This window comes from Zonotrichia albicollis, chromosome 23, assembly GCF_047830755.1.
Source record: "Zonotrichia albicollis isolate bZonAlb1 chromosome 23, bZonAlb1.hap1, whole genome shotgun sequence".
NCBI classification, from domain to species: domain Eukaryota; kingdom Metazoa; phylum Chordata; class Aves; order Passeriformes; family Passerellidae; genus Zonotrichia; species Zonotrichia albicollis.
Window position 1 is genome coordinate 4,412,112 of NC_133841.1, and position 19,399 is coordinate 4,431,510.

Sequence of the window (19,399 nt, forward strand, 5' to 3'; positions counted from 1 at the left end):
ATCCAACCCCTTGATCTCACATTTTAAATCCACAATCTCTTTATCAACAGCCACGTTTTGCTCTCCAAGCTCTTCCTTCACTTCCCCTAATTAGCAGCCCCTCACCTGCATCACTGCAGGTGGAAAGGACATCACCCACCCATTTCCAGCTCCCTTTCACCACCAGCTCTGGGGCTGTCCCACCTGGAACATCCCACATCCCACCCGTCTGACCAGTGAGGCGCAGTGGGAAAAATGGGTATTTTATGATTGGCTTTTTGCAAATATTAAAATGAATATTATATGTGTTGTGCTAGAAAGGGATGGTGTATTAATTCTCTTAATAGTGTGTTAAATATAGTTTTAGGTTATAAAAAAAATGTTAAAATAGAAACTATGCTGTATAGGATACTTATTTTAAAGAAGGGACTCACAGTGAGATAGCAGCCACAGGACACCTGAATCTTTCAGAGAAAAAGAATTTATTGCTCTCTTATCAGAAAACTTCTTGTTAGGATTCAGAGGAAGAAGTTGACACTGCCCAGACAGAATCCTGTGTTTGAATGGAATTTCTGCATCATGGATGAGATGTATGAATATGCAACAGGCTGTTGCTTTTAAGGGTTAATCCTCTGTTAACATGGGTTCTTTTTTGGGCTTATTTTGCCCAAAAACAGGTACCTGGACTTTCCCTAACTCTTTGTTTCTATTGTCTCATATTGTCCTAATCCAAATTGTCCAAATTATTATTACTCTAATTGTATTATATTTTATATCCATTTCATTGTTATTAAACTTCTACAATTTTAAAAACAAGTGATTGCCTTTTTCCCACCCAGCACAGGCTCCTGCTCCTTCCAGCCCCAGTCAGTGGGATCATTTCCTACTGACCCAAAGGGGAGCCCCCCACAGCACCCCCATGGCCCCCTCTTCTATCCACAGTGAACCAGGTTTCAGTGAACCTGCTTGTTTATTTTGGCCCCAATATGTTGGTTAAGGTAAAAAAAAAAATCTTTATTTTGGTTGAAAAAAATCTTTATTCACAGAACATCACATGAATCACGTCCCACCCTCGTTCCTTTATGTATAAAATACTGGTAAAATAAAAGGTTTTATTCCAGAGGCAAGTGAATTCCCACAGTCCCCTCCTGAGACCAGCTCACCCCAGAGCTGGACTCGTGCCACAGTTTGGAAGCAGAAGTGAGTGAGGTGTTTGCTGAGGAAGGAAACACCACCAAGCTGCAGCAGCAAAGCCTCCAGCTCATTTCCTCTGGCACGGCCACAACCCCAGCAGGGCTCCAGCTCAGTCCCACGGCAGCCAAAGGGGAAATGTGGGGCTTGAAGGAAGCACCCCTGTCCCACTGCCATGGGGTTTTTGGGTTTCACACAATCCACCTGAGATTTCCTTGGAATCTCTTTGGATTTACAGACACCACAAACATTTCTGATGTCACATGTCCCCACATCCAGCTTAGGTGGTTCCTTCAAGCCCCAAGTGTCACCTTTGGGTGTCATGGGTAGCAAGGACACTTGGCCTACCAAGAGGAAATCTGTGCAGGGACAAGAGTCCAGAGGCAAAATAAATCAACAGGAAAATATCTATTAAAATGGCAAGCTAGGCTCAGAAACAGAAGAAAAATCCAGTTCCAAGTATTTTATGGCTCCTACCATAGCCCAAAAGGAGAGAGATTGGCCAGAGTCCCACCTTGATGAAAGACAAACCCTGAAACTTCAAACAGTGACAGCCTTAAACCCCCACACTGGAAAATCCAGTGGAGCTGCATCAGTTTATCAGTACTGAGATTTCTCAGGGACCCTTAAACCCCAACACTAAAATCCAGTGGAACCACATCAGTTCATCAGAATTGACATTTCCCAGGGACCCCCTGCAAGTGCTCAGCTGCCCTCTCAAGGGCTGAATCCATCAGATTTCATATCCAAAATAAATTTCAGGCAAATTTGGATTTATGATTTCTGTTACACAGCTAGACAGATGCTCCATCACTGCAGATTGCCTCTTTTCCTTTTCATTCCTTAATTCCTTGGGCTCAAATGAAAACCAGCTCCATGCTTGCTTTGCTGCAGTATTTCCTTGGAAAACCTGGACAGATGGGGAACTCCAAGAGCAGGAAACACTTGGAGAAATAGCAGGAAAGTATCAAACACATGGAGAAGCCCATGAACAGGGGCCACTGGTCACTCAGCTCTGCTCACCAGCATGGCCCTGTCCCATGGCCCACAGTCCCTAAAATTCATTCTAACACTTTTTTCAGTTATTAAAACCCTTTCTCTCAGTTTGCAACACATAATAAAAGCAAAGCTCGGTGCAGTCAGCAGAATGTAGAGTTTGTGATTACTTATTAATTCAGAGACCCACAACCATTCCAGACAGGAAAGAGGGAAGGAATTGCCAGCATCATCTCTGTATGACCCATCTGTGCCACTGTCAGACACCAGGGAACGCTCCAGAATTGTCACACATGGGGATGGGAATGGATCTGCAGGGTGATTGAAATGATGATCCCAAAATGCCACCTCCATCACACCCCCCCAGGCTGCAGGGGAAGCAGTGCCAGGATCTCACAGCTCCAGTGTTTCACTGGGCCAGGGAATGAGCCCAAAGGGATGAGTGTGAGCCAGCACCACCCCCAGGAGGTGACACAGCTGAGTGTCCCTCACAGGAACTCCACAGGTGCAAAGGGCAGCACAGGAATGCCCTTGCCAAGGGTGGGGATTCTCCATGCCAAGGCACAGACTTGAGGAAACTCTCCTGACCAAGCTGATGTTCAGTGCCAGGGCCTGTTGTGCTGATCCCACCATTCCTCTGGTGTGCAGAACCTGCTCCAGCTCTGAACAATCCCACACCTCCAGGGAGTACAGGGGGACTCACCTGCTCCATCCACTCAGAAGTTCCAGCTCCAGAGCCCCAAACCCAACCTGCACCTCAGGAAATGAACACAGCTCCCCAAAGCTCTGTGCTGCAGCATTAACAATCTCAGTTTTGGAGGCTGCATTTGGCAGGAGGCCCAGGGAGATGCCACAGGCCTGATGTGCATCCCAGAGGAAGCAGGAGGGAGAGTGGCAGAGAGAGGCACCAGAACATCCCTCAGAGGAGCAGAGCAGCATTTCAGCCTAAACCAGAGAGATGTGTGCTGGGTGATACTGTGTGTGAAGTTAACTGAGGTTATAACCGTTCTAAGAATCTTCCCCACACATCCTCCTCCAAGCAGATGGGAGCCCTTCACTTCCCAGCTCTTTTTGCACACTCAGACCCATGAACACTGAAACTCTCTGTGCCATTCTTGCACTGCAAAATGCAGGGGGTCAGGTCAGAAAGACTGGCAGCATCCTAGGCTGTGCCTCTGCATCCTCCCATCCCTGTGTGCCCACAGGGACATTCCTGCCTTGCTACAGCTGGGCACAACGTTCACTTCTGCTTCCTATTAACCTGCAGGCTTGAGGGGAGAGCAGTAAAGGCCAGGGGTTATTTTCACAGGGCCATTCTCAAGCACAGTGTCCCATTTCCTGACACATCCATTTCCCAACGTGCCTTCCACGTGACGCTGTCCCAGCGGGATTTGTAAACTCTGAAGTCCACGGGAAGGGCTCATCCAAAGCAGCACCCAGAGGAAATTCAGTTCTGGAGGCAGTCAGTCCTCTTGCAGGAGGCCAGCAGCTCATGTCAGGTACTGCACAACAAGGAACATGATGAGGCAGGTGACAGCCATGCCCCCCAGCATGAGGAACTTGTCCTGGAAGGCGCGCTTCTCGATCAGCCGCATCACCGTGTTGGACAGCCCCAGCATGTTGGCAACGTCCAGGATCTTCTTGTGGGTGCCCTGAGGACAACAAAACAGCAAAGACACGATCACCCTCGTGCTCTGAGACTTCTTGTTCACTGTGCAAGAGTGTTTCTTCATGGGGGATGAGTGATGGGTGTCACAGACATCTTTTATGAAAAATCCTTTCCTTAGGATTTTTCCTCCCGAGAAGCTGAAAGGCCTCAGGAACAAAATGCAAACAATGGTTATCTGCTGCTGTGGAATGCAACAGGGGCATCTGGGATTGGTCTCATGTGGTTGTTTCTAATTAATGGCCAACCACAGTCAGCTGGCTCGGAGCCACAAGCCTTTGTTATCATTCTTTTTTATTCTATTCTTAGCCAGCCTTCTGATGAAATTCTTTCTTCTATTCTTTTACTATAGCTTTAATATAATATATATCATAAAATAATAAATCAAACCTTCTGAAACATGGAGCCAGATCCTCATCTCTTCCCTCATCCTCAAACCCCTGTGAACACCATCACAGATGGGTTTGAACTTCTCTCAGCCAACCATCCCTACCATTCCACAGGAGGTGGCCATGGGACCCTGGAAACTGTCACTGTGATATTTTCTGAGAAATCCCTTCACCAGGATTTCTTCTCCTGGGAAGCTTCAGCTTCAGTTTTGCTGCTATGGAATGTGATTTGGAGATAGTTTACCCAGCATGTGATTTTTTAAAATTTAATGACCAATCATGGTCTAGCTCTGTCAAGGCTCTGAGGAGTCACAGGTTTAATTATTAATTTTTGTTAAGCCTCCTGATGTATCCTTTCTCCTTCTTTAATATAGTTTTAGTATAACATTCTTTAATATAATATCATAAAATAATAAATCAGCCTTCTGAGAACTTGGGAGTCAGATTCTCATCTCTCACCTTGTCCCGGGGATCTCACAAACACCACAGAAAACAACTGGATGTTTGGACTAATTAATTCACACACATGAACAGGAATGTGGTTAAAGACACAAAACAATCTGTCTGGACTGAGACAAGATAAAAAGTGGCTCAGAAAAATGCACTCCTTCAGGAGGAGTAAGAGCAGACCCACATGCAGAAGTTTCTCAGTGCATAAAACACAGATTTGCCAAACTACAGCAGCAGTGCCTTGTGTTCCAGGCAGTTCAGGCCCTTCACTGAAGTTGGGTTGTGTCTCTGCCAGTCCCACATAATCAGTTTTCTCCAGTTCCCACAGCTCCTATTAACCCCCTTCAGAACAAAACCAAACCTTGCTGGATGAACAAAAACCAAATATGAAACTTTAAAATGAAAGCAAAACAACAGAAAGGGAAAATTCTTCAATTCCTGCAGTCATGAAACAGTGGAATTGCACAACTGGATCAGTTAAAGGGACAATCTTGGAATAATCATTCCATACCTATTTATACCCAATATACAAAAATTACAGAGAATAAAGCTATTAGTGTGCAAAGGAGGGACATGAGGGTGGGGAAAGGTTTGGAGGAGTCATAGGAGGAGCAGCTGAGGGCAGAGCTCAGTGGGGCTGCAGCTCCAATCTCTGCTCTGGGACAGGGAGAGGAGCCAGGGGATGGGTGGAGCTGGGCATGGAAAGGGTTGGGTGGGGTATCAGGAAAAGAATCTTCCTGCAGTGGCTGCCAGAGCTCCAGAAGCACTTGGACAACACTCCCAGGGATGCACAGGGTGGGATTGCTGGGGTGTCTGCAGGGCCAGGAGTTGGACTGGATCATCCTTGGGAGGCCCTTCCAACATGGGATGTTCCATGATTCCACATTAACTCATTTCTCTTTGCAAGCTGTCTCCACACCAGCTGCTCTGCCAGATGTTCTCAGGCAACAAAATCTGTGTCAGTGCAAGAAAAGCTGAGTTAACATGAACAAACATTTCCTCACCTGCAAGGGAGAACACTCAGGAATGTGATGGCCCTGAAAGCACAGCCTGTGTGTGCCAGCAGCCATGGACAGACACACAACAACTCCCTGCCCAGAGCAAAGGCTGGAGAAGAGCCAGGAGGCCCAGGGAGAGTCAGCAGGAACCAGGCAGTCACTGCCAGCCAGCAAAAGCAGCCACACAGGACTGGTGCTGCCACAAGAAACAGCATTCCCCCATCCCTGCAGGGCACCTGGGAGCTCTCCTGTGGTGGATGCACCTTCCTCTCTCAGGAACCCTCCAGAATCCATGTGCTTCTCCCAGTCCCTCATGAGAGATTACCTTGGATCAGTGATTTCCCAGCTTGGAGAATCAACTCCAATTCCCTGTGCAGCAGCCCAGGGCTCAACAGGGTAGACAAATATCTACAATCCTCTCAGGGATGCAGGGACTTCAAGCAAAGTGCTCTTTCCAAAAAGCATTCACAATCCAAATCTTCTCCAGGCACTAATATGAGTCCTTCCAGCCTTTTCCTAATAAGCTGGCAGCAGAACCTCTCCCTCTCCCCACTACTCCTGTGACCAGACTGCTCAGCAGCACCATTCCTCTGCCATGAACACTGAGTTTTCTTCAAGGTTTTTCTAGCAATGAACCTTGTCTTAAAACAAATCCATACTCACCAGGTCAGTGAACAAGTGACCTGAACCAGAAGCTAAAACTCATCTTGGAAAGAACTCAGCTTCAAACTCTGCTTTAATGTTTCTGTGTAAGATCTGTGGGTGCAGGGCTGGGTCACACCGGAGTAGGGAGCAGAGGAGGAGCTGCAGCCCCAGTTTGGGGCTGGGCTGGTTCTGTGCAGGGCTCAGGGAACACCAGGCAGCCTGGAACCCAGCTCAGCTCCCCAGGGGCACACCAGGCTTGCACTGCTCACACCACGGAGCTGCAGGTGTGACAGACCTGACCAAACCTGGGATTTATGGCATTAAAATACCTAAATCTGGCAAATACATCCCAAAATAAAGCAGTATCACAAAACTGAGAACAGCAGTTATCCCCATCAGAAGATGAACACAGCAGGCATTTCCCTACATTTTTCACAAGTCCAGTTTCTCCCCACACACTTCTTATTAAAAAGTTTTTTGTATCCTTGAGTTTCTCACTCAGAATTGACCATCACTTTGAACAGTCTGTAAAATAAAAGGCAAATATTTGTCTTGTAGAAATGCAGCTGTTTTCAGCAGGGAGGGATGGATTGTTGAGGTGCAATATCTTCATTACTAACCTTAATCACAGGTGCTCTAGAGCAGCTTTGTGGCTGCTCTGAGTGATGCTAATCTGAACCAGCATCTCCCTGCCAGCCACTTACTGCCCCTCCTGAACCTGAACAAACAACAATCAACCAAAAAAATAAACATTCAGCACTCCAGATGCTGCCCTGCAGGTGAAGGCCAGCCAGCCCCAAGAGATCCTAAAGCTATTCCTAACAGGATGGTAAAATGTAAAGATTTCAAGTTGTTTAAATGAAATTTGGGCTTTTCCAGCATCCTCAGCTCGGAGCAATGTACCGAAACAACACATATATTGATTTTACTTAGCCTGATCAACATGAAGACAGAAAAATGTGGGGTTTTTGTGGTAAAAAATGATGCCCCCACCTTTAAAGTGACTCTCTGGTCTCTCAGCCCAGCCAGGATGTTGGTGCCACTGCCAATAAGCTCATCCATGCCTCGGTGGGCACTCTGCAGGGATTCAGTAAACTGCAAGGTTTCGTCGATCGGGATGGTGGTGTCAGAGTCCTGTGGGGAAAGCAGGGACTCGGTTACCTGCTCACTCAGAAACACAAAAAGCACACAGCCAGAACCCAACAGGACTGCCAGCATTGTGCTTACATTATTTTTTTCATAATGATTTTAAATACAACATTGATATTTGAGTGAAAAAAGTCATTTAGAGAAGATAGGGAGGAAGCCAAAAGGCAAAGCTGAGCAGCTGCTCAACTGTAATGAGATCTCAAGGATAAAAAAGAGCAAAAGCAGAGAATTTTTATACTCTCAGTAGGAAAGGGTATTGCAGGAGAGAACATCAAAGCTAACAGGAGGTGTTAAACACCAAGAAGGTGTTTAGTCATTGATCACTGCAAGTGAAAGATTTGACACCACATTTCTGAGCAACAAAAATGAAAAAATGTTTGGAGATGACATTCTAAACAAATTTTTGGCAGTGAGGGCAAACAGACATGGGCTTGGTTCCCTGAGCTCTGTCTCACTCATCACCCAGGGCCCTATTTAAAAAATATATTAAAAATTAGTATTTTTCATGGGTTTTTTTCCAGAAAACATGCAATCACTCATGTAGGAACTGGAAATCTTGAAATGAAAATAACAGGGTAAAACTCTAATCTGGACTGCACAGGAAGGCAGGGATGGCATCAGAACAAGAACCAGCCAAAGGCAGAATTCACAGTCAGGTCAATTGTCTGAGCAGAAGCACCTGGATTTCCATGTGAATGGCTCTTATTCCAGATATTTACCAACCTTCAAACCAGCAGATTTCATTTCTGTGCAAGGCTTTTTTTATCCACTATAAGCAGCAATAAAAATAGAGAAGTAGATTTGTGACGCCCCACAAAGGCATGGAATGGCACCAGAGCTCTGTTTTGCTGTGATTTTCTCCAGGTACAAGGAAAGGCTTTAAAGATAAATACAATTTTTAACTCTTGAATTGAGCAAACTGTTCAGAACACTGCTACAGCTGTGTTCCAAAAGGTTTTCTGGATTTTCCAGTGATTTACTCACAAACTCAGCTGACTATATGAATACGAACTGTGGAAAAATGTAACCAAGAGAGGCTGATAACTGATAAATAAATTATCATTTCCCTATTAAAGTATCATTTTAAAGCCACATTTTTGTAGCAAACTAAAAAGAAATACAAAGTAATTGTGTATTTTTTTTCATCCACTATACCTTTCAATATCTGAAGGAGAAAATAACTCATCTGCTCTATATTTTATATCTGTAAGCCTGTTGTTTCTGAACTTTTTGTTTCTGAACAGCAAATTTTCCTGTAGGAAAACTTGTCCCTACTTGCAGAGAAACACCACAATATTTAAAAACACAAATTGCAGTGTTTCCTTCAAGCCTTGTTTACAATTTTGAAATAGCCAACAAAATACCAGACATTATCTTTGTGGCAGGCTTTGAGAAATGCATTGAAATGCCCAAATCTCAGTTAATTAGGATTGCTCACATTCTTTTTTTCTTGTCCTGACAATGATTGACAAAATATTAGGTGAGATGCCTTTAACAAAGAAGGGAAATAAAGAGGGAAATCAAACAAAAATGTAAAAATAGCATTAAAAAACAAAAAATCAAAACAAAACAAAAACTTAACAAAAACAAATAAACAAAATTTTTAAAAAACCAATAAAACCCAAGACTAACTTTTCAGTTGCAGAAAAGTGAAGCCTACATTATTCAGAGTAAATTCCCCCAGAAATTTGCACTGGGAGGACTTCCCAATGGAGGAACTAAGAACAGCTGGACCACATTCATGTTATTACCAACTTTTTACTCATTTATAGGCAAAAACCAAGGGCCTTGTCCTAGCTGTGTGATCTGTTTGGCTACACTGAAGTTTGCTGACACCTGCTGCCAGCAGGGTGTAACACCCAGGCTTTTCACAGATTTTAGAATCTGGCAAACATTTGACAAAAATCCAAGTAAAATGTACACTTTGGTACCTACCTCACTGACCTTTTTAACTGCTGTGTAAATCCAGGTGGATTGCACTGGATAAACCAGGAGCCTTTTCCTGTTACCTTAAGAGCCCTGCTTTTCCTCATGAGAGCTGTACTTTCACCCCACATATTTTGATTCCTCTCCACCTTTACTCACACTCCCAGCAGCTCCCAACAATGCTGTTTACACAATCCCTGTCTCCCCCCTGCTGGAGGGAGGCTTTCCACAGATCTCAGGATCTGGCAAACATTTGACAAAAATCCTGTACACTTTGGTACCTACCTCACTGACCCTTTTACAACTGCACTGGATAAAACAGGAGCAGCAGCTTCTGGAGCCTTTTCCTGTTACTTTAAGAGCCCAGCTTTTCTACAATTTCTATGTAAATCCAGGTGGAACTGCACTGGATAAAACAGGAGCAGCAGCTTCTGGAGCACTTTTACCTTAAGAGCCCAGCTTTTCCTCAGAGAGCTCTCCACATATTTTGATTCCTCTCTGCCTTTACTCACACTCCCAGCAGCTTCCAACAATGCTGTTTACACACTCCCTGCCTCCCCCCTGCTGGAGGGAGGCTTTCTACAGATCTCAGAATCTGGCAAACATTTGACAGACAAATTAGGTAGGTACACTTTGGTACCTACCTCACTGAGCCTTTTACAGCTGCAGGTGGATTGCACTGGATAAAAGAGGAGCAGCAGCTTCTGGAGCCTTTTCCTGTTACCTTATGAGCCCAGCTTTTCCTCAGAGAGCTCTCCACATATTTTGATTCCTCTCCACCTTTACCCACACTCCCAGCAGCTCCCAACAATCCTGTTTACAATCTCCCTGCCTCCCCCTGCTGGATTTGAGCTGCTGGAGCACCGAGAGCCCCAGCAGGGATATTTACGTTGGTGGTGAAGGTGCGGGCCAGCAGCTCCTCCCGCTGCCTCTCCTGCTGCTCCCGCAGGTACCGGCGGTGCTGGAAGTTCCTCAGGGCTGTCTGCAGGTGCTGCACGTCGTATTTCAGCTGGTCCACTCGCCTGCAAAGGAGCAGCAGCACAAAACCAAAAAATCAGAGGGGTTTGGGAAAGCTGCAAGAGGCAGGCCTCAGATACAGCAGAACTGTGATTAGAGCTAAGCAGTAGCCATGAAATAGGTCAGCAGAAAAATTGTGTAAAAAGTAGAAAAGGACAAATAGAAGAATGGTCTGTGTATTAATGCTTGTCTAGAATAACTCCCTAAGCTTGCACTGCCTGCCACACCATGGAGCTGCAGGTGTGACAGAATCCTGACCAAATCTGGGATTTATGGCATTAAAAATGCCCAAATCTGGCAAACACATCCCAAAACAAAGCAGTGCCACAAAACTCACAGAAAAGTTTATCTAGTGAGATATAAGGAAGTTTTAAGCTTAATAATGGAGCTCTGTGCATTGTGTTTTAAGGCTTACACACAGGCATTGTGCTCAAAATGTGCAAGCATTGTTTTAATCACAGGTATGTGTGCTTATAGTGGTTGGACAGAATTACTGTCAATAGCTTTTGCTTTGAGTTATTGGTCAAAACAGTTTTAAAGTGAGTTGTAACATGAAGTTCTTTGTCTGCTGTCTGGGATGTGAGCTGATTGTCATAACCATGTAATGAGACTGATGCTGGAAAATCCAACAGCTCAAAGCACATTCCACAGCAGTTCCTTCCTGTTTTGTGATTTGTACGTAGCCCCCAGCTGGCAATCTTCTTTTCTGAAGACTCTGATTTTTCTGGTGCTTTTTGTACCAGCAAAGGAGCACTGTAAATTAACAGCCATGAATAACAAGGAATGGTGGGTTCCACTTCTCTACAAGATGCAGGACATCCAACACTAGGCTGAAATTTCACACCTGCATCCTCCCTGTCTCATTTTTCTACTACACAGGTGATTACTGCACAGGTGATTATTCATTTTAATCAATTATTTAGGCTCCAGGCTAATGACAGAACGTGAAGCAGAACTCCTGAGCTGTCTTGGACATCCTATCCCATGGATTGTCTCTTCAGGTGTTGTAGAACTGTATCCATTTCTCATTTAACAGAGATTTGGGAAGATGGCAGGATTTGTACAGGTTCTATTTTATGACCCTTCCCTTTCATATAAAAGATGATGCTTTCCAGTTTCCTTAATTAGCACCATGTTCTGAAGTTTGAGGTTTTATTAAAAGGAGCTCCAAAGTCAGTGGGTAATACAGGAAACACCTCAGATATCTCCACTGGGCTGAAACAAATCATGTCCAGAAGTCCACTGGCCCTGATTAAATGATTGATAAAATTTAATGATTGATTGGTAAATTTTAATGATGACCAGACTATCATGCTCTAGTGGAAGGTGTCCTTGCCCATGGCAGGGGTTGGAAATTATCTTTAAGGCCCCTTCCAACCCAAACCATTCCAGGATTCTATAAAGAAATCAATTACTATTTCAGATACTGGCCCCTTTCTTTGATACAGGTGACATGAAATTCACTCCTACTACTACAAAGGCTTTTCTGGACTAAATATTAATAACTGAGTCACAGAATTAATTAAGAACAGCAAGTCCTGATGTCTGTGGTGCAACCTCCTGCCCAAACCATTGCTCACTTTAGAAATCTCTTTATTTCAGTCACCAACAGCTTGGAAAATGGCACCAAATGAAGGAATTTCACTCTCTACCTCCAAAATGCCATTAAAAGCAAGGGACAGAGAGAACATCCAAGTGCATATTCTGAGAACAGAGCCATGAATCCAGCTGCACCAGTCTGGACTTGATGATCTTTGAGGGCTTTTCCAGCTTTAATGATTCTCATGATCCTGGGGTTAAATGCAGAAAAGTGATTTTTCCTCTGTGCCTCAATTTTTCTACAGTAGAGCACAGAGATGAGTTATGCAAGGTATAAAGACTTCACACAAATCAAAAGCAAAGGGCTTCAGTAAATTTAATTAAAATAATTACAAAGACTCCCCTGCACAATCACAGCAAAGGAGTGAACTCACAGTTTGGCACTCTGCCTCTTGTTGGGAGGTTCTTTGCTGGACAGGATTTCCAGACGTTCCAGGTTGCTGAATATGTTGTCTATTCTTGCCTGAATCTCATTCTCTACCACTGCAAGGAAATAAAAACAGGATTTCACTTGAATTAGACAACAGCAATCTGATAAAGGCAAATGCTCAAAGGCATTCAAAGCAATATGTAAAAACTGATAGATTCAAAATTAAAATTTAATTATGTATGGATGAAAATAATCAGGTGACTGAGAACTATAAATACAATGAAATGTCACTTCTTTAGCTCAGTAATTTGACACTCTCACCTTTCCCTCCTCCTCTGAGAAGGCAGCTAGGAAAGCCCCTGCTTGTTCCAGCCATCTGAGCCTCTTTCCCCACCAGAATTAGGATTTCAAGCCCACACATTCCCCCTGCAGCCCCTTCCTGCTCCCTCAGCAGGGTTTGCTGCCACAAGAACACAGAAGCATCAACAACCACCTGCCAACTACTCCACACAGCAGGAAAACCCAGAAAACCACTCCCAGCAGCACCCAGAGAAGCAAAGAGCACAAACAACCCCATCTTTGCATCTCACACAGCCAGGCAGTGACTGACTCACATCCTGAGATAAATCAATGAAATTGTGCTAATCCAGCTCCCCATCATTTACTGCAGCTGAATTCAACACAGGAGAGCTGACAGACTCTGGTTTGTCAGACCAAACTACATCACTGCACATTTTTCTGAGCAGGAAGGGAATATCTGTGCTCAAAGTTGGAAAGTTTAATTTCCTGCTCCCTATTCCTGCTCTTCAACCATGGATAATCCTGTTTTCCATAAATTCTGAAATACACACTAGTAACTTTATAGAGAAATAGATACATATATTTATTCATTCATTAACTATGTAAACTGGTGAACTGACTGTAAACTACATAATCCTACCTCTTGAAATGGCCTCAAGTAAAAGAAACAAAATGGCAAATTATACTAATTTTCAGGATTTTTAAAATCATCCCCAGTGAACAGCAGTCTGGGAAGTCTGGCATTGCAGAAAGAGTAGTACAAACACCACAAAAACCAGAATTAGTAATTCTATTTTTTGGAATAAATTAATATAATATAATATAATATAATATAATATAATATAATATAATATAATATAATATAATATAATATAATATACATTATATGTGTTATATTGTGTTGTGTTATGTTACGTTATATTAGGTTATGTTATATTATATTATGTTATGTTATATTATATTATATCATATCATATTATATTATATCGTATCACATTACATTACATTATACTATATATTATTATATGATCTATTATATTATAATATATAATATATAATATAATAATTATAAGGAGAAGGAGGAGGAGGAGGAGGAGGAGGAAAGAGAGGAAAAGGTGAAGAAAAATATATATGTAATAAATATAATTACTAATTCTATTAGTAACTGCTATTTTTTGATAGAAAAATTTATCACAACCCTTCCTAGAGCCCAGTCATGTTTCACAGATGTGTTTAAGGTAAGAGAATCAGTGAACATGTGCAGAAATGCATCCAGCCCATGCAGTGTCCTTTCACCTCAGAAGTTCTGATGAATCCATCATTAGTGACTCATGCAGGAATTAAGAGCTCAAACACAGGTCCAAAATTCATGTGCCAGTTGTGCACTGGGGTAAAAAGTCCTGCCACACATATCAGAGCATCTCATGATTGCAGTCATTTATGAGCACAGGGTTATAGTCCAATTTACTGAGGCAATTTCAGAGCCAATGGTTCTACACAGTTCCCATGAGCAGGTGGAATCACAGGTTCTGACTCTGATGGAGCATCCTCCACACAAAATCACAGCATTTTCCCCAAAACTGCACTGAGCACCTTTAGGGGAAAGCTTCCAGGTGGTGGATGCTGAGGGAACGACAGCACAGCAGGGCAGGCTCAGCTTTCTGACAAACCAGCCCAGAGATGCTCTCAGTCTGCAGCTCTGTCCACACCAAGAACTCCAGGTGTTCAAAAACCTCCATGAGAGCATCACTGTGGGGGTTTTGATCTGTTTATTCTGAAGGCTGCACAGACACCCTGACCATGAGCTCCAAAATCTAACAGCACCTAAAATCTGGCATTCTACCACAAGATTAAAGAAGCACCCACAGCAAAGGATTATAACAGGAAGATGGAGCAAATTCTTGTCCTGTCTTTTCTGCTCTGTCCTCATAAAAAATATCACCTTACTGAAGTTAAACAGCAACACGATTTCAATGCATTCTGAATTGGTGATGTGTCTCAGCAGCGGATCACAGTGGCTCAGGAGCTAAATTTGTTCCAATAATAACTGTAAATTTAATGAGAAGGCACACAAGGTTAAAAATGCAAACTAAATCAACCCCACTCATCACTTACAGTGCACTGACTCTTTGTCTGAAGTCTCCAGGTGCCCCATGTAAGACTGGACCTCATGGACCTGCCTGTCAGGACATAAAGAGAAAATGAACAGAAAAATAAGCTAACAAACACAAAATTATTTCTCAGCACCTCACTTTTCAGCTTCTTTTACTGAAATGCACTTTTTAGAAGAGCACAGGAATCAGCAACACAGTGTCAGAGCAGACAGCCCAGCCCTGACCACCAACCCAGGTCCTCAGCAGGAAGCAAGCTGTGCTCTCACCTCATATGCACCTACAAAGTAACTTTATTTAAAAACAGAAATCAAGGTGAAGGTTATGAAAAACACAAGAAACAGCTGTTCAGCTCAGTCTGGAGATGACAGTGGGAATGATTTTCACGGTCTCACAGCGTGTGAATTTCATCAACTGAAATTAAAAGCTTGTAATTATAAGAAAAAAATATTGTGGCTGGACAAGCAGTGGCATAGAAAAATAAATGAAAAAAAACTATTGATGGTTGTTAAATTATTCTGGAACTAGATGTGCTTTAAGGTCCCTTCCAACCTGAACCACTCAGTGATCACAAAATGAGGCAGCTCAGAAATGGGAACAGGACAACACCAGTGCCCATATCCATAACAGCTGCTGTGACATTCCTGCATTTCCAGATCTCCAGCAGGATGTCCTGCTCTCCCCTGCAGGGTCACTCTGTATCATTATTCAGTGACATAGAAATGAGGATTCAACACAATTCAAGTCTCTTACCATCCCACCTCCCTTAACAGAGCCCCACAAAATGCAAATTACCACAGAAATTTGGAATACTGGCTTAACTGCGCCCTTTGGCCCCTTTCCTGTGAGTTACTCCACAAGTATTACCAACAGAACCACAAGATTTTTTTTGCCTTATTTTGCAATTCCCACACAACTCCTCCCTCTCCAGACCGACATGTGAAATGTGGGATTTACCCTCAAGCAGCCCCACACCTCCAGGGATGATTTAAACAGCTGCAGCCCCTCAAACCCTGCTGCAAAATTCCTTACAAACGGGCATGTTTTAAATAAACCGGCAGCGATGGGCGGCAATCCCCGCTCCCGGTGCTCCGGGCCGGCAGAGCCTGCGGGGCTGACGTGGCACACGCGGTTCTGCCCCCGCCGGGATGGGGTTTTTTATGGGGAAACGTTTTTTAAGGGAGCTGAGATCTGTGGGGTGTCGGTGTGGGATCCCGCACACCCGGCCCGGCGCCTCATGCACTTGGTTTGTGGGTCTGCCCCCGATCCTCCAGACAAATGCTGGTTTGACGGGACAGCTCTCACACAATTCAGTCCCTCACACCCCTCGATCCTTCACACATCCCTCAGTCCCTCAATCCCTCACACACCCCGAGCTCTCACACAGCCCTTATTCCCTCACATCCCTCTCAATCCCTCACACACCCCGAGCTCTCACACATCCCTCAGTTCCTCAATCCCTCACACACCCCGAGCTCTCACACAGCCCTCATTCCCTCACACACCCTTTATTCCCTCATGCACCCCCCGAGCCCTCCACCCTCCTCTCAGTCCCTCACGCACCCCTCAATCCCTCAGACACTCCTAAATCCCTACGCACCTCTCTCGATCCCTCACACACCCCTCAACTCCTCATGCATTTGTTGGTTTGCCAGTACAGCCCCTCACGCACTCCTCAATCCCTCACAAAACCCCCGAGCCCTCACACATCGCTTAGTCCCTCATGCACTTGTTGGTGTCTGGTACAGCCCCTCACGCACTCCCCAGTCCCTCACGCACTTGTCGGGTTGCTAGCACAGCCTTCACACAGTCCTCAATCCCTCATATCCCCCTCAATCTCTCACTCACTTGCTGGTTTGCTGGTACAGCCCCTCACACACCCCCCTCAAACCCGCACACACCCCTCAATCCCTCACACCCCCCTCAATCCCTCACTCACTTGTTGGTTTGCTGGTACAGCCTTCACGCACCCCTCAATCCCTCACACACATCCCTCAGTCCCTCAAGCACTTGTTAATTTGCTGGTACAGCCCCTCACACACCCCGCAATCCCTCACACCCCCCTCAATCCCACACTCACTTGCTGGTTTGCCGGTACAGCCCCTCACACACCCCCTTCAATCCCTCACACACCCCCCGAGCCCTCCTCACACCTCCTTCAGCCACTCACGCACTTGTTGGTGTCTGGTACAGCCCTCACGCACCCCTCAATTCCTCACACACATCCCTCAGACCCTCACTCACTTGTCGGGTTGCTGGAATAGCCCCTCACACACCCCCCCTCAAACTCTCACACACCCCCGAACCCTCACACCCCCCTCAATCCCTCACGCATTTCTTGGTGTGCTGGTACAGCCCCCTCACAACCCCCTCAACAGAGCTCATAACCCCCTCAGTCCCTCACGCATTTGTTGGTGTACTAATACAGACCCTCACACACCCCCCAGTCCTTCACGCACTTGTTGGTGCGCTGGTACAGCCCCTCACACACTTGTTGGTTTGCCGGTACAACCCCTCACACCCCTCAGTCCCTCACTCACTTGTTGGTTTGCTGGTACAGCCCCTCCATCCCGCACCGGCTCCGCTCCGCACACGTCACCTCCCGCCACTTCCGGCCCCGCCGCCTCCCGCTGCTTCCGTTTCCACTTCCGCCTCCTCCCGGGCCGCGCTCCCGCCCCTGCAGCGCCAGGCGGGGCCGCCAGGGGGCGCTGCAGGACCGGCGTGGCGCGCGCGGGTCGGGACCGTGAGGGGTGGGAGGAACCGGGCGGGGCCGGGCGGGGCGGTGAGGGACCTGGCGGGACGGGGCGGGGCCGTGAGGGACCGGGCGGGGCCGTGAAGGGCGGGAGGGACCGGGCGGGACCGGGTGGAGCCGTGAGGGGCGGGAGGGACCGTGAGGGATCGGGCGGGATCGTGAGGGGCGGGAGGGACCGGAAGGGACCGGGTGGAGCCGTGAGGGGCGGGAGGGACCGTGAGGGATCGGGCGGGATCGTGAGGGGCGGTGAGGGACAGGGAGAGACCGGGCGGGGCACAGGTAAAGGTAGGAACTCTGATTGATTAAAAAGCTGAAATTAGGGCCATAATTCTGTCTTGTCGCTGTGGTTTAATGGAAAATAATTCTTGTCTACAAATGTAATTTCACGCTAATAAAAGCTTGATTGGGAAAAATTGGGAAAGGCTTGTGTTCTGTAAAGTGTTCAACTCTATACCACATGATCAATAATTGAAAAGTCTGTAGCCTCTGTCCTCATGGTCCAGACAAGCCCTTAGCTCTCTCCTTCTCCACTATTTGCTCCTTCTATTAAATATTGTCATTTTATACTTGTTCCTCAGGCTTTGAATGTCCCCTGATGCTGAGCTCTTTTCTGGGTGTCCCACCTGTGATGTGAAGGGAAACCTGCTTTATCAACAATAATAATGTCCTAAACTTGGTCCATCCAGATAAAATCCTCAAATGCTATTGAGTAAAATACACTGATTTAAATCCTAAACTTCCTTCAGCACCCTCAGCCTTGTCCTGTACTTGACTTAGGCAAAACCAAAATAACTGTACAGCAAAAATTTAAGCTACTGAAAGATGACAAACGTTGGAGGAAAAGTGAGAAAATGTTTTCAGAGGTGGGGAAGCAGAAGGCAGACACCTCCTGATGTGAGCCTGGGCAAATTGGGAAACCTGGGGGCTGGCGCAGCCTCCAAAGTGTTGGCTTGTTTCTGTTGTTGCTCATTTGCAGTTCAGGGCGAGCACCTGAAGAATGCAGCCTTGTCACAGGAGAGCACGTCCCTGAGCACCACACAGCCAGAAAAGAGGGAAACAACAACACATCTTTAATTAATGAGAGACTCTGTCCCTGTGGGTCCGTCTCTCGTGTCTCAGATGATGCATCAAGCTCAGTCTGCCCTGCCCTGCCGTGCAGCCAGCCAGCCTCTGGCAAGAGATTATCCCCTGGATGTCAAACAGCAGCTCAAGCCCCAGAAATCACATCAGCCCAAGGATAAACAGCATATCAACAAAACCATTAACTGCAGCAGCAACAAACACATCCACTCCCCCTTCCCTGAGCCATTAGACCCCATTTTCAAACACTTCTGGAAATAGGTTGAATGGAAATAGACTCTGGGATTCCCTCCTGGCCAAGGCTGGAGAGGTATCACAGGAGCCCTGATGAAATGGCAAGCACTGAAATACAAGAACAGATTTCTGTTCTTTTGTCAAGAAATTGATTTTTGCCAGAAACAACATGCTGCAACCCAGCGTCTGTTCTTGTTAGACTTCAAGTCCTTCCAGGAGGAGTTCTTCAGCAAATTGGCTCATTTAGACACAACAGCCAGGAGCACGGAGAGGAAAAAAAGGGTTTTGTTCAAGGAAAGCCTCTGTATTGTAAACAGGATAAAAGGGGATGGAGAGAGTCACTTATCACTGTCTCTCATGTCCCCAGGTCATTCCTGTGTAGAATCTGCTGGAGAAAAAGGATTTCATATTCCCTGCTCTCCCAGAACCCCGGCTGGGGGATTTTCTCTGGCACACAATCTGCAGACCCTGTGTGAATTGAGCAGCAATTTCAAACCCCATTATTGCTGTTCCCATTGCTCTCCTCTGCCTGTGAAGCTCCCAAGGG

The 19,399-nt window shown here is 45.6% G+C and overlaps 1 protein-coding gene across 3 annotated transcripts; it reads right to left on the reverse strand.

Moving 5' to 3' along the window:
* Positions 1 to 1,088: 1,088 nt before the first annotated feature.
* GOSR2 (golgi SNAP receptor complex member 2) lies at positions 1,089 to 17,426 on the reverse strand. Of its 3 annotated transcripts, none has more exons than XM_074557438.1 (6): positions 17,327 to 17,426; positions 14,791 to 14,855; positions 12,380 to 12,488; positions 10,279 to 10,411; positions 7,308 to 7,448; positions 1,089 to 3,818 (listed from the first exon to the last, which is right to left on the reverse strand). In XM_074557438.1, the coding sequence occupies exons 1-6, from the start codon at positions 17,353 to 17,355 to the stop codon at positions 3,657 to 3,659; spliced, it is 639 nt and encodes a 212-aa protein (XP_074413539.1). In that variant the 5' UTR covers positions 17,356 to 17,426; the 3' UTR covers positions 1,089 to 3,656. The 3 variants fall into 3 exon arrangements, with proteins under 3 accessions (XP_074413539.1, XP_005496241.4, XP_074413540.1); XM_005496184.4 differs by lacking the exon at positions 17,327 to 17,426 and adding an exon at positions 16,726 to 16,769; XM_074557439.1 differs by lacking the exon at positions 7,308 to 7,448.
* Positions 17,427 to 19,399: the final 1,973 nt, after the last annotated feature.

What these genes read in the sequence shown, in the direction of transcription:
- GOSR2 (XM_074557438.1), bottom strand. Translation starts at nt 17,355, where the DNA reads ATGGAGGGGCTGTACCAGCAAACCAACAA. An exon ending in AGACAAAGAGTCAGTGCACT is followed by an intron (nt 12,489 to 14,790) that starts GTAAGTGATGAG and finishes ATTTCCTTGCAG; the next exon opens with TGGTAGAGAATGAGATTCAG. An exon ending in AAGAGGCAGAGTGCCAAACT is followed by an intron (nt 10,412 to 12,379) that starts GTGAGTTCACTC and finishes GCTCCTTTGCAG; the next exon opens with GCGAGTGGACCAGCTGAAAT.